Source organism: Ptychodera flava, chromosome 9, assembly GCF_041260155.1.
Source record: "Ptychodera flava strain L36383 chromosome 9, AS_Pfla_20210202, whole genome shotgun sequence".
Taxonomy (NCBI): Eukaryota; Metazoa; Hemichordata; class Enteropneusta; family Ptychoderidae; genus Ptychodera; species Ptychodera flava.
In genome coordinates, this window is record NC_091936.1 from 17,787,686 (window position 1) to 17,801,207 (window position 13,522).

At 38.2% G+C, this 13,522-nt stretch overlaps 1 protein-coding gene and 2 long non-coding RNA genes across 3 annotated transcripts; all 3 read right to left on the reverse strand.

Moving 5' to 3' along the window:
- Positions 1–5,579: 5,579 nt before the first annotated feature.
- On the reverse strand, positions 5,580–7,887 carry LOC139140204 (uncharacterized). The gene is made up of 4 exons (XR_011553961.1): positions 7,529–7,887; positions 6,730–6,964; positions 6,450–6,626; positions 5,580–5,871 (listed from the first exon to the last, which is right to left on the reverse strand). It is a non-coding gene; the product is annotated as an uncharacterized lncRNA (long non-coding RNA).
- Positions 7,888–9,657: 1,770 nt separating this feature from the next.
- LOC139139609 (uncharacterized) lies at positions 9,658–10,915 on the reverse strand. The gene is made up of 2 exons (XR_011553838.1): positions 10,790–10,915; positions 9,658–10,081 (listed from the first exon to the last, which is right to left on the reverse strand). It is a non-coding gene; the product is annotated as an uncharacterized lncRNA (long non-coding RNA).
- A 144-nt stretch (positions 10,916–11,059) lies between these two features.
- Positions 11,060–12,883, reverse strand: LOC139141187 (cyanophycinase-like). Its single transcript, XM_070710810.1, has 3 exons — positions 12,783–12,883; positions 12,133–12,399; positions 11,060–11,291 (listed from the first exon to the last, which is right to left on the reverse strand). Exons 1-3 carry the CDS (start codon positions 12,881–12,883, stop codon positions 11,060–11,062), a joined length of 600 nt encoding a protein of 199 aa, XP_070566911.1.
- Between the last annotated feature and the right edge of the window lie 639 nt (positions 12,884–13,522).

The window sequence follows — 13,522 nt, forward strand, 5'->3', positions numbered from 1 at the left end:
AAATATAGAAAAGGGCAGACATGATGGGATTATCTCAACTGAAAGGTTTTGCGAAGTGTGCAATTCTGGTAAAGTTGAAGACGAATTTCATTTTCTGCTGGAATGCCCTGCGTATCATGAGTTTAGGTCAATTTATATACCTGAAGATATTTTCATTCATCCAAACCTTTGTAAGTTTCAGCAGTTATTACGCTCTCGTGATGAGAGAACTATACGTAAATTGGGCATCTTTCTTTTAAAGGCTTGCCAAATCCGAAAAGATTTTCTTTGTAATTTAAATGTCAACAATCCTGTGTGAGAAATTTCAAATTGTATCTAATTAATTTACTTTAAATTATTAACTTCTGTTTGATATGTAAATTTTGACTTGTAACTCCTTTGCATATGGGCCGGAGGTCTTATAATGCAATAAAATACTACTATAAGCTTCGTAACCCTTTTGCACCCTTTATTAGAATTACTTTGACCCTCACAGATCTTTTTCCTTTCAAACATACGCTACAATAATACTACTGCCATCACCACTGCCTAGAATCTGATGCCATATCACTTTGAGGGTGAACCTGACTTACCGTTGCATTGTTTGAAAAATAGAAACAAGTGCAAAGTAGAAAGTTACACATGCAATACAAAGAAAACAAGAAAAACAGGAACATTTCCAAACTTGAATAAAAAATTCTTAAGTGTAACTGGCAAAAAGTCACGTGATCAAACATATGGGTTCTTGATAGTGCTTGGATTTTCTAAATTTAAGGTGACGATTTCAGTAGCAGTGTACGACCAGGATGTACACAGAATACGCCCTCTATGGCGGAATCCCCTTGTTCTGCCCCAAAATAGATATAAACTTACATGAGTTGTTCACGGTGAAAAGCGCAGATTATTTACGATACACAAGTTCTTCCTCTTTCTATCCACAGTCCTGAAAAAAATTACACGACAAAAAGGCGAGAATCATCAGTTAAATTATGAATGTCAAGTTTATCATGTATCTGATTCATCTGATTCGTTTCAGAATCTGAATTAAGTGGCGTTATACAGCATGGATGGTAAAAATATTTAATCGAAATGTGTTATAGATTATCAACGGGATGATGCCATTTCGTGTAATTACTCACGATCTGAGTATATATATATATATATATATATATATATATATATATATATATATATATATATATATATGTATATATATATATATATATATATATATATATATATATATATATATATATATATATATATATATATATATTAAGATGATGCTAACATATAGCAGCAGTGAAAGACATTTAGCATAGCAATGTCATTTGCATATCTAATTACGCCGTCGGTATAACTACATGTATATATAGACGGTGACCACATTTGATTAGATGAATATTGGTACAGTTCATATAAGGATCATTATAATCTATTAGGGAACCAAACGACATACTGCAATTTCATTTAGAATAATTTATAATTTTCATATTTAATGAACTTCCAAAACTCAGTTTTTTTCTATGGAATGGCTTCATCAAAGTTAATGATCTTTTGCTTATAGTGTTGATCATAACAATTATTTTCATCGGCAATAATATCAGAGAACGCGAAGATGTAAATTTACTGAATCATAGTATTTGCACGCATCATGACATTGTAATAAAGGCTACGAGGACACCAGGGGTTCATGTGATCGGTTACACGGTTTAATGTGGATAGGATTCCTTGCTGCGTAGTGTGAAATCTACGCCATGTCAGAAGGAAGATTAACACAATAGGATACTTTGTTAGAGAGGAAAATAAGGCGCGGAAACTATATAGGGGTTGTAGAGCTGGAAAAATCGGCAATCTTTGTAGGTTTATGTTAAATAACATGATGGTAAAATAAGCAAAAGAATATTTGAATATTTTTTAGCTCACAGGGCCTCAAGTTCAGACGCCTGCTGAGTTTTAAACGAATGACATTTTTGCATAAACAATGTGTCGACAGTCATTCTTTTTCATAAATTCAATAATAAAGCGTTATATAACGTAAGTTAAATAAGTGGGTGGCCCTGAGAGATTGAACTTCTGTCAAATCAATTACTAACCTTGGAATCCCTGATGAAACACCAATAACAATACGACATTAACTTGACATTGTGCTTTATTTTCGGAGCTGTACAGTGCTGATTCCATGAGATACACAAGCTTGTGTGTCCTTTGCCAGCGTAGTTTTTAGAGAATCGGGTAAGAGAACTGAACATTTCCCGTCCTCTTCAAAGGTTGAGAACATGGAGAAAAGTGTCTAGATGGCGAGGCTCCGTCAAGTGTGTTTTATATATCCAGAACTTTCTGTGTGAGAACAGTTTGTTGGAAAAGAGCATAGCGAGCTGCACTGTTACAAATTGAGAGAGACGCAACGATTGCAGGAGAAATGTGTTTTTTGTGCTATGTAGTGACCTAATAGCTTTGACAGAGAAAAGTGATCATCGTTTGTGAGGATATGCATCAACGTGTGATCTGGAATCTTCAATGTGTGACGTCATTGCCTCATGGTATGGAAACGTCGAGGGAACGTCGCTGGGAGTGAACAACGATCGATCGCGGCTACTGCAAGGACTGTAGAGAATTTCTGTAAAATCGAGAACTTTGTGTTTGAATGATTTGAACGGACAGTGCTATTCAATTGTTCATTTCATAGAGTCGATAAGTTCTTAGTTGAGTATAAACAGTACACCCTTTGTACTGTAATCAGTGAGTATATCGTATAGTACCAAGGGGAAACTGATGATTCTTTGATATCATATTTCAGTGTTTATGATTTTCAACATCAGAGAGTAATTACTATCTGGGTATATTTACACGTGTAGTTTGGAGATTATGTCTGTTGATGAGGGTTGGGTTCTCAGAGTTTACTGCGCCCTCTGGAGGTCAGATACATGAAAGTTTGTTGACAGAGTATAGGAGACTGAGCACTTAGTTGGAATTTATCTTCGCTCATTAAATTTATTATTTTGTTACATTAAGTTCTCCTGGTCCATGTCACGTGTTGCTCCTCAGACTGTAGCCCAGGCTGTCTATGCCAACGATGTGTGTACTTTTCAGAGGCCCTTTGAAAGAAATTGTTTTCTTCCGTTTCTTGCGTGCAACTGTAGCCGGGGTTGACCAAGAAAAGATTACAAAAATGTCAGATACAAACAAGTCAGATACACAAGCAAAGGGTTTTGCTGGTAAAATCGTTCAGGGTTATGAATAATGTGTTCTTTTTTTTGAAAATGTTATTAAGTGTGACGTCTGTATGGCGAGTCAACCGAGCCTTAACGACTGGCCAAATCAAGACCGCCGACTTTGGTATGAAAATCGTTCGAACTAGCCACCGAAATTCCAAGTGTTATCGGGCCAAATTGCGGCCATTGAACTTTTGTGGTGATATTTCTAAGCCTTTAATTTGCATTTTTATGACATCGTAGGATCAATAACAAAAAGCCCGTGTTTGTTCGGTTTTGCTCACCCACATACACCTAAGCTTATGGTTTTATGAATATTGAACATTACCATTGGCAACCTTACTGAAAGGGGGGGGGGGGAGTCGTCGTAACTGCGCTAAAAGATCACATGGAACTCATACGACCGATATAAACACTGTGTCCAGGTACGTTTGCGATTCATGAAAGTTAAAACATGTTTGTCAGAATGCACATCCGATTCGTAAAATATAAATGTTGCGGTTTTGTTGCATCTGGCTATCGTGCATGAAATACATTGTTTGTAAACAAGAAAAGTTCAACCACAAAAGCTTTATTCCTAGACGATGTTTTGTAACGTACAGTGGTCCTTAAACGACATTTGGCAGACAAAGAGGCACTGATGCAAAATATTGGCATTACATTGTTGTTATTTAACGCGGATGACCTGACACGAAACGTAACCCCAAGTAGAAATAACTTGTCATCACTTTCTAAGCCACGTCAATTCTTCTCTTTTTTTTACTTGTCAACTACTTTTTATTGTACTTTTGGAAATTAGTCATTAAGTGAAGAATGGCAAAAATATATATTGATGGGCAACTGCTGATGTTCCAACAAACTCTAAAGAGTATATTATCAGCTCGGACTAAAAGTAGTAACAACGGCCACGTCAATTCTTCTTGGACTCTTGTTGCAATAGACACTTGTGGCATTTATGTAAATAAGCTCCAGGAAGATTGTTCCCCAAAATGGTTTCGATTTAACATTTCATTCGTTTAAGATTCTGACCGAGATATTTAGCTCTCAAAGTCATGTGGATATCTAAAGCTCTATCTATGTGTTCTCTGTCAGGCCACCAAAAAATAAGCATGACTATTCAATGAGATTCTGGAACATTATGCATATATATTTATTTGTATGCACATATATTTATTTATTTCCTTGATCCTGGGTTCGTTAATCAATTATTTTCGACGGTTGAAAAGTGTCTGACGTCATTGAGTTGACTCCCATATGACACAATGTACTGAGAAAACAATGGTAATTTTTAAGTAAATCAATATATTCTGTTATGTTGCCATTCATCTTGAATGCAACTGCTTCAAATTAAGGCTTAAGATAAACTAGAATAATTTCTTCACTTGTGAGCCTGGTTTTCTTTTCATCCTAGGTTTTTTTTCTGATACTATAGTTGGTGATATCTGATTCTGGCATGTAATTTCCTTCCAGTTTGATGAAAATTCAACAGAACTCCGGTGCTGAAAGTAAGGAGTGACCTACATGCAGGTACTCCCTCTATCGCGATCAAGCTGAAAACTGCCTTAGATGAGGACCTTTGTGTTTCACTGTTTTCGAGGATCTTTGGCCTGACATTGGAAAGTCTGATTGAAAATATTACTTAGGCGCAGAAAAAATTATGAATTTGAATAATTGCTAGAAACGTATGATAATTGTGATAAAGTATTTTACAGCATTGCATTTTGTGTAAAATAGTTCGAAACAAAACAAACGACACCAAATTAATTTTACCGTATTAGTAAACAATATACACACTCTTTAATAGACAATTAATGAATGAGTGAATGAACATGACTAACATATTTGTCGATTCGTCATTACGTATACATGTACATATAATGAAGACAAGAAGCGACCTCGATGATGTAATTAATATTTGATTCCCCCATACATCAACGATCCGTTCGGTAACCCTAAGCTTTTTGTTTTCATGGAGATGGCTGGGCCAATATGAATAATAATAGAATGGAATTTTTAAATGATAATTGACTTACCGCTTTTCACCATATCTGCTTATCACCCTCTGGATTTTAGGTTTTTTGACATTCTTACAATTTTGTTTCTTGTTCCATAATTAGCATATTCTGGGTGGCTAAAAGAACCATTGCAATAGGTCGAAATCACCACAAGGAGCAGATTATAACCAATGTAATGTCCATTAGGGGCAACATCAAAAGTTCAATATAATAAATCTAACTTAATTGCTTAAGTTTGGCCCCAGACCCCCCCACCCCCCTTCTAACTTAACTGACCTAAAATTGAAAAACATTGCGGACTCATACTCTGTACTATTTCTTTCAAACGACATACCAATGTACCATTGAATAAATAAAAATTGAAAAACCATTATAAAGTAACTAAATACTTTTATTGCAACCCAGAACACAATAATAACAACAACAACAATAAATTTGCACATAAGTCATAGACTCTCCACAGACGCTATGCCTTGATTCAAGGATCAGGCAGAAATCTCTACTGGTCTTTGCAAGAATGTCAAGACGCTGAGATTCCGGTCTCCGCGTGTTCCAGCTGATACACAGGGAAGAATCAAATGGCAGGATCTCTTCCAGACTAATAAAGTCACTAAGTGCTTGGACACAGCTTCACTTCGGAATCAGCGAACCAACATCAGCCCCTGCACAATGCAAACAAATTAATATTATACAATAAATATTCAGAAATATGGTGCTTTCTAAAATGTATGAATAGCCATGGAAATATGAATTAGGTTCCTAAACTTACTGTACAGTGTACTGGTAAGGAATATAATTCACAATTTCATAGCTATTAATTCATATTTTTCCCAGACATGTATCAAAATTTTGAAGGTTACATAGTAAAATTAGATATACTATGACACTGATATATCATCTAATTACGTTTAGTGTTCGCCAGCACAGTTTGAATACTTGAAGGGTACAATGTATGTCCACGCATGGACATGTGGGAAATAGAATACAGGCATTTCCCTCACCAATGTACATGTGAATTTTTTACAAGTCATTGAGCAAGTATCTAAAACTACTATTTATGTTGAAACTAAATTTCCATTAAACTTTTCATGCAAGTTACTTTTACTGGCAATTTTAAAATATACTACAATGTACTACCCTATGTTACAAATTTCAGAATCCTGAGGAAATCCAGAACACAGATTAACATTCAAATATGTCGTGTAATACTATGCCAGAGAACTGACAAAGTATAACTTACCTTGTGCCTGCTAGAAGCTTGAAATTTGACATGCTCTCTCTCACTTCTGGTTTCACTGGATCATTACAGTACTTCTTTTCTTGTATTTCTTCGCTCATAATTTAGAGTTGTGGGTGGATTGTCTCTCAAAGTGTTGTTTCCTGTTTGTGTTTTCTTAAACCATAGTAGGTTTGACAGCTGAAAGAAAATATATATATATATTTGAATTAGTATCAATCATGTAAATATCTGCAATAAACAGTTCTTTTTTAAAAAAACAAAGATGACAAGTTTTTCATACCTAAACTGACACTGCACTCCATCCACCAGTCTAAATTTGCACACCCAGTCATGATCACTTCTGGTTTCATTTGCATTTCTCTTTCTCTCTCTTCTCTTGGTTGAAGCTCATTCTGCCTCTCATTGTAATGAACCAGGAGTTCATGTCTTTCCCATCAGTTTTGGATGATATTACATACATACAGCTCCGTGGACACAGCTTCACTTCAGACAGAGATGGGACACAACATCAGGACCTGAACAATTCAAACAAATAACAATTATATATAAATGTTTCAGAAATATGATGCTTCCTGAAATATATCAATAGCCATGAAAATATGAATTGTATGATTTTTAATTGCACTATTAAGAAATACAATTCATATTTTCATGGCTATTCATGCATTTCATAAAGCATCATATTTCTCAGACATGTACAAAAATTTTGAGGGTTGCATAACAAAATTAGATATACTGTGACACTGGTATAACATCTGAGTAGGTTTAGTGTTTTTCAGCACATTTTGAAAATTAGTAGGGTATATGTACAATGTATATCCCATGGTAAATACATGTTGAATACATGCATTTTCCCTTACCAATGAACAAGTAAAATTTTAACAAGAGCAAGTATGAAGTTGAAGCTAATTTAAACTTTCATGCAACCTTTTGTGTTGTTTACTTTTACAGGCAATTTTTATAATATACTTTTGTTACAAATTTCAGTAGCGTGGGAAATCAAGCACACAAATGAACATTAATTCAAATCTGAAATGGAAACCTACACTACGCCATACAACTGAAAAAGTACAACTTACCTTGTGCCTGCTCTTTTAGGTGCTTGATATGATTGGTCACTTCAAAAAAATGTAATGTAGTGACCATTATGGACGGCACTGAGAGTTGGGGTTGGTAGCTTGTTCCCCATACTTAATGCAACTCATTAGAGTTGTAGCCTTGATAGGGTTTATTGAACAGTGAGTGCACATTGGAGAAGTACATTTTGTGAATTCCAACATATATGTTCTCCTCACACAATGTCTTTGGAGAAATATAGACTCTTTTCAAAGCCTTTCCAGAGCTGGTGTCGCTCTGATTTCACGGATTCCCTTTTTAAATACCTTTTCCACATTTTCATGATCACTGTATGGTGTGTTTGTTTTCTTCAAGGCACAGGAACTGGTATTATAGGAAAACCATCGTGATCTTTTCTCAAAACTTATTCAACATTGAAATGGCATTATCAAACACATCTGCATTTTTTTCCAGTTTTTTCTGCCACAGATAAATGACTCTGCTGACATGAAGGTTTACTTTCTCCAGGTAAAGTATTAGGGAGAGTTACAGACACCAACATTTTAGAAAGGGGGGACCATTCTGCATAACTGGTCGTCTATGACAGTTCTCAACTGTTGGAAACATAAAACCATCTGTTTCAAAAGTGCAGCCCTTTCTACAGCTGTCTGAAGCATACCGTTAGAAATAGTATTTAATCTAAGCTTAGAAACGTTTGCAAATTGTTTTTTAGATCAGATACTGCTGTGTAGATGGCGGTTTCATTTGTTGATACTGTTGTTGAACCCTTTCTTTTAGGGTAAAGTTGTATGTAGTCCGCCATGGTCTCCATGTATAGAAAATACGTCGCTGCTATTGTCCCACAATGGGGACATGAACGATTGGGCACCGACAACATCGGGGGTTAAAATTTCCGATGGACCGAGTTCTAAATCTGATAGGAAACTCTGAATCAATCGCAGTCGGCTCTCACTAGTAAATGCATCCTGTCGTGATTGATCAAAACGAACGCCACTGGTATTCGGGGCTTTTAGGGGTGTACCTTCCGCATTTGAAATGGGAGACCTTCCTGACTACGCTCATCTGACTCACGATTACCAGTAGCCCTGCGTACGATGCTGTGTGTTCCGCTACAGCTAATCGCCCCGCTCATGTGGTGAGCGGGGCGATTAGCTGTAGCGGAACACACAGCATCGTACGCAGGGCTAGATTACCAGCAACACGTTCATCGGAAAAATATTTCAAAATACCGGTAGACTGTTCGGCTCGACCTCCTGGGACAAAAAAAACTCAACCAAAGATCGTCGGTCATTTTTGAATTTGGCATGCCACAATTTCGTTGCGCTCTCCTGTACATCAGCACGGGATTTTCCCTGTTGTTTTTTGATATTTAACTCCCAAATCTTGTTCGTTAGTTTCTGAAAGTCGTTCGTAGGGCATTTATACATTGTGTGAGGAGAACATATGCGAGAAAATTCGAACTCACCAAATGTGCCTCACTGTCCAAACCCGCAGCCGCTCAGCGTTTCTCAAGGCTAAGTTATGTGTGCGCACGTGCACGTACACACCGGAAACCACCGCGTCCAAGACCCCCATTTTGTAGCGCACATCTCAAATCTCGTATGCTGAACTTCGACCGGGTGGCTGGATCGATTTTAGTGTACAAAAAGCAGCCTTGAAATCGTAAAATTTGCCAAAAAAACGTTAAATCGTTTTTGACGGCACAGAAATTAATTTGGTCAAAAACCCCCCACCCCCAAACTTAAGCAATTAAGTTTTTTTTCAAACATCGATCTTTTGACGGCGTCCCTTAACGTGTACTGCACTTCAGAATCTCAAAATGATCGGTCGACAGGCGATATCAGCGTAAATGTGACGCATTTCAATCAGAAGTCCCACAATCTCGCCCAGTCTCTGCTCATCGATATCGCGCGGCAAAAGATGAAAGGACTGAACAATTCTTAGGGAAAAGACACTCCTTCTAAATTTTAAGGGAGACCATGCTTCGCCGATCTAACAAAGCCATGCGGACCGGACGATGAGAAAATGATAGCAAAACGCACGTGAGTTTCTGAAAAAAAAATATCATCTAGGGCTGACTAAACTGCTAGCACTCGTCTGTAAAGAATGGAGACACAATATAACAATCTCATTGGTCTTTTGTTCTCTTCTTTTTTAATGCTTATAATTCGAAAATAATACACTTCCTCCGGTCTGTATCATGGTCTTGCGCCTCACCTACAGACCGCAATTTGAGTGGGATGATCGGAACATGTCAATTTCCATATCTGAGTATGAAATCTGGTGGTGACCGTAGTTGGGATGGCTCCCGTGGTACGCCTTCGATTTTCCGATTTGGAAGAAATCGACATAGTAGTAAGGGTTCGACATGTAGGAACGCCCACAGGTGTAAGTGTCGTCCTTGCTGTCGAAGAGGTTTACCGCCACGCGCTTGAATTCGCCGTACTGTCTGGGTCGTCTGTCTGGGTGACTGAAGACATTGCTACTTGTTATTGCCTTTGAGTACATCTCGTCTCCGATAAGGTTCGTCTTGTAGGATGCAAAGGTTATCTCTCCTAAAAAACAAATTAAAATCTTATTAAAGCAAATCATTCACGCTAACAGGCGACCAAATTTAGGCCAGGGGCGGCAAGGGAGCCGTCATTCTTTACGCCCTGGGATGGAGGAGTCGGAGGAATTTCATCGGAAACTGAAATTTCGAGTAACCCTCTTGCCAATCATCATGAATTTTAGTAACCCCTCTCTAACACACAAAAAAGTCTTAGAGGTGCAGTCTTAGAGGTGTTTTCAATGTGTATTTTTACAAGTAAAACTGTTCGAACACCCTAGGGGGAGAGCACGAGAGAAGGTATCTTCCCTCGCGCATCGAACATTTTGAGAAATCGATGAGAGGTGTTTCAAATTATTTTGCACCAAAAACTGAATAAACCGGTCCTTCTTTCTCTCTACGTGTTTGAGTAACACCCCTTTTAGCTTTCAGCTTTTTGAGTGACCGACCCCTCAGTTTCCTCCGACCCCTCAGGCCTTAAATAATGACGGTTCTCTAACAAACAAATTAGGGCGTGTGTGGTAGCACACAATGGGAAATCTGTACAGTCACAGTTCCTCAGTGTAAACACTAGCACCCTACCGCACACTCTCCCCTCTCTCTCTCTCTCTCTCTCTCTCTCTCTCTCTCTCTCTCTCTCTCTGATTCATACAGTGTGCAGCCAATAAGGTGACTCTACCCTCTTATTATCCTTAACTGTAGTGACAATACTCACCTGAGTAGAAATCATATTCGTCTTCTCCGTCAGATAATGGCAATCCACGTATTGGATAGTGAATATGTTCGGATTCGAACCAATGACGGCGTGATCCAAGTCAGCAAAGTAAACACCATGTTCTCCGAGTACTTTACGGCGATAGACAGATAACAATTAGAAAGAATGCATCAACATTACAACGCTGCAATAAAATGCCATTCAATGTTAGCGGCAAATGTCACCAAATCATAAGACATCTATTCCACTTCTGATAGTACTTTCCCGTAGTTAATTCTTCAACATTGCAATAGCACTTTTCCTAAACAGTGTGAGTACCTTTTCACTTTTTACAAAGTTCTTACGCGGTGGGTTACTTACCAGTCCCCATTGGTAGTTCGTGCCAACGTTGTAGATGACGAGAGCCGTGTTTTCGTCAACACCGATGCCCAATTCAGCGCCACGACTCTGGCCCATGGTGTCGGCGACGAGGCGTATGAGACGGCCCTCCCTGCCTCTCTCACTTCAACAAGAAAGGATACAAAAATCTGTAATCTCCTACGCGACGTGCCGTTTGCAGTAACACTCAAGAAAACAGCACTGATGTTACTGTGTATACACGATACATGGAAATCAAGTGCCGTCAAAAATCCCCCTGAACATCTTATGCTGTTTTCCGGACAAGAAGCATGAAAAGTTAATTCACGATGACAGTAGAAGAATTACATCATTGCATTCGATAACATTGTAGCTGTGCTGAAGGTTAATTTATGATATTCCATAAGATTTGTCCTTTTCATTCTATCTTTTGCTCCTGCCTAATCTAATGTCGATAAAGTCATCCAAAAATGAGTTGGCTCCTTTACCTTTGTTTCCGATTTTATTTTTAAACCTTTGTAGTCTGCACATGATTTACTTGTTGTTGCATCTATATATTTATTAGTTATTTTTTATCACCAGTTCCATTCTGTACACTGACTGTTCTTATTGATAATAAAACTTCATAAAAATAATTGAACTTTGATAATTTCATCCACGAGCACTGTTTTGATGAGTTCATGTGAACCCCGCCTGCTGTTTTCAGATTATATGCAACGGAGAACACTGCATGAAAACCCGATAATTCAGATAAATTCACATTATGAGTTGCCTGTATTATAGTATAATACACGTGAATTCACATGAATCCACATGAATACAGGCTTGCTGAATACAAAAAATGGATTCTTGACTGTATTCATCTGTATATGCACTCTTCAGCTAAAATACAGGCAATAATCCATGTTAATATAGTAAGTATTATAGGGTTTTTATGCAGTGGAAGTTAATTAAAATCACACAGTTAACATGCAAGTTGGCATTACCTGAAATGAGTATCGAGTACCACGTCATCGATCACACCCAGACCACCGTCCGGATCGTACGTAAGGCCATCCCTCGGGTCGTCGGGATGCGACGTGCAAGCACATGCTCCGTACACCAAACCCTGCCAACTCAGGCCGCCGGTCACCATGACAGATGAACTCTGACAGGCCGTGCCGGCACTTGTACCGCCGATCACTGCACCGGCGGCGTATCTTTCCTTCAAGGCGATTAAAGCCGGGGACTCGACGCGACCACTCAGAAACCAACTATTGGCCAATCACATTGTGGAAGCCGCAAGGAAATACAAGTTGAAAATGTTATGTGAAATAATCAAACCATAGACAGTAGAAACGGGATGATCACACTGACAATGTTTGCCAACAAACTTGATAGGTCTGGACCAATATTCGTGTTTGCAACGTGAAATTACATGACAGGTAGTTCGTGTTAGTACAGGTTGTTGATATGGAAACCGACGGAATGGCGTAGTGATGACAAAATAAGTTGCCTCCTGTCAATGCTCCCGACAAAAATACGATAGAGCGCCATAAAAATTACATGTACAATAGAAAGCACAAATAGCAAGCACAAGGTCAAATGATGACAGAATATAGACTTCCTTAAGGATCGACTAGTATCAAACAAGTACCTTTCTGTAACACGTGACTGGTCACCGCCTCCGAAGAAAAATCCCGTCTGTTGGTGGATGTTATTGACTACATCCGGGTCGCTGTTTTCTCTTTCCTGCATGTGCAGATGAAAATTTGCATTATGAAAAGACCTAACGCTAGCCGTTAGCTGGTACATTTAAGCAGTAAATACGAACCAACTGGATATATATTATTGCAGATAGTAATCATCATGTTGATAGTAATCATCATGTTGAGCTTAATCTAATAGTTCGATTCAAATCGAAAATACGCATATTGGTAACTGATAGCTTCTATCTAACCGCCCTCAGGCACAAGTAACTATTTGTACCCTTATGAATTGAGAATTATGAAATATCCTTATCGGAGAATCATTAATATTCATGTCAAAAGTATGTCAGGCAGTTTTATGACAGCGGTGGCGATAAAATATTATAAATTACGATAGGTTGAGCAATCCTCCATGAAGTCCAGAGGGTCGGGGTTCCAGAAAGATTTTGAGTCACAGTTATTCGAAAAGACTCGCTCTTCGTTTCAGTAGCCTCAGGTTGAACTGAAAAAAAACCCATATTATCGTAGAAGGTCTCTTTCTGTTTGTTTGTAGTCACATGCACCGTAGAATGGGCATATTTACAGAAGAAGTGGGATTATACCCAGAACTGTCCGGGCGCAAAACAGATTTTCATACTTACGAGTTAACAGTAATCGGTACGTAGTAGGTGCTGGCGGCGCCATACTC

Bases quoted from the DNA above. Each gene is read 5' to 3' on its own strand.
- LOC139141187 (XM_070710810.1), bottom strand. From the start codon at position 12,883: ATGCAGGAAAGAGAAAACAGCGACCCGGATGTAGTCAATAACATCCAC. The intron at 12,400-12,782 runs GTACTTGTTTGA...ATTGGCCAATAG, and splicing joins CAGTCACGTGTTACAGAAAG to TTGGTTTCTGAGTGGTCGCG. The intron at 11,292-12,132 runs GTAATGCCAACT...TTCTTGTTGAAG, and splicing joins GTACTCGATACTCATTTCAG to TGAGAGAGGCAGGGAGGGCC.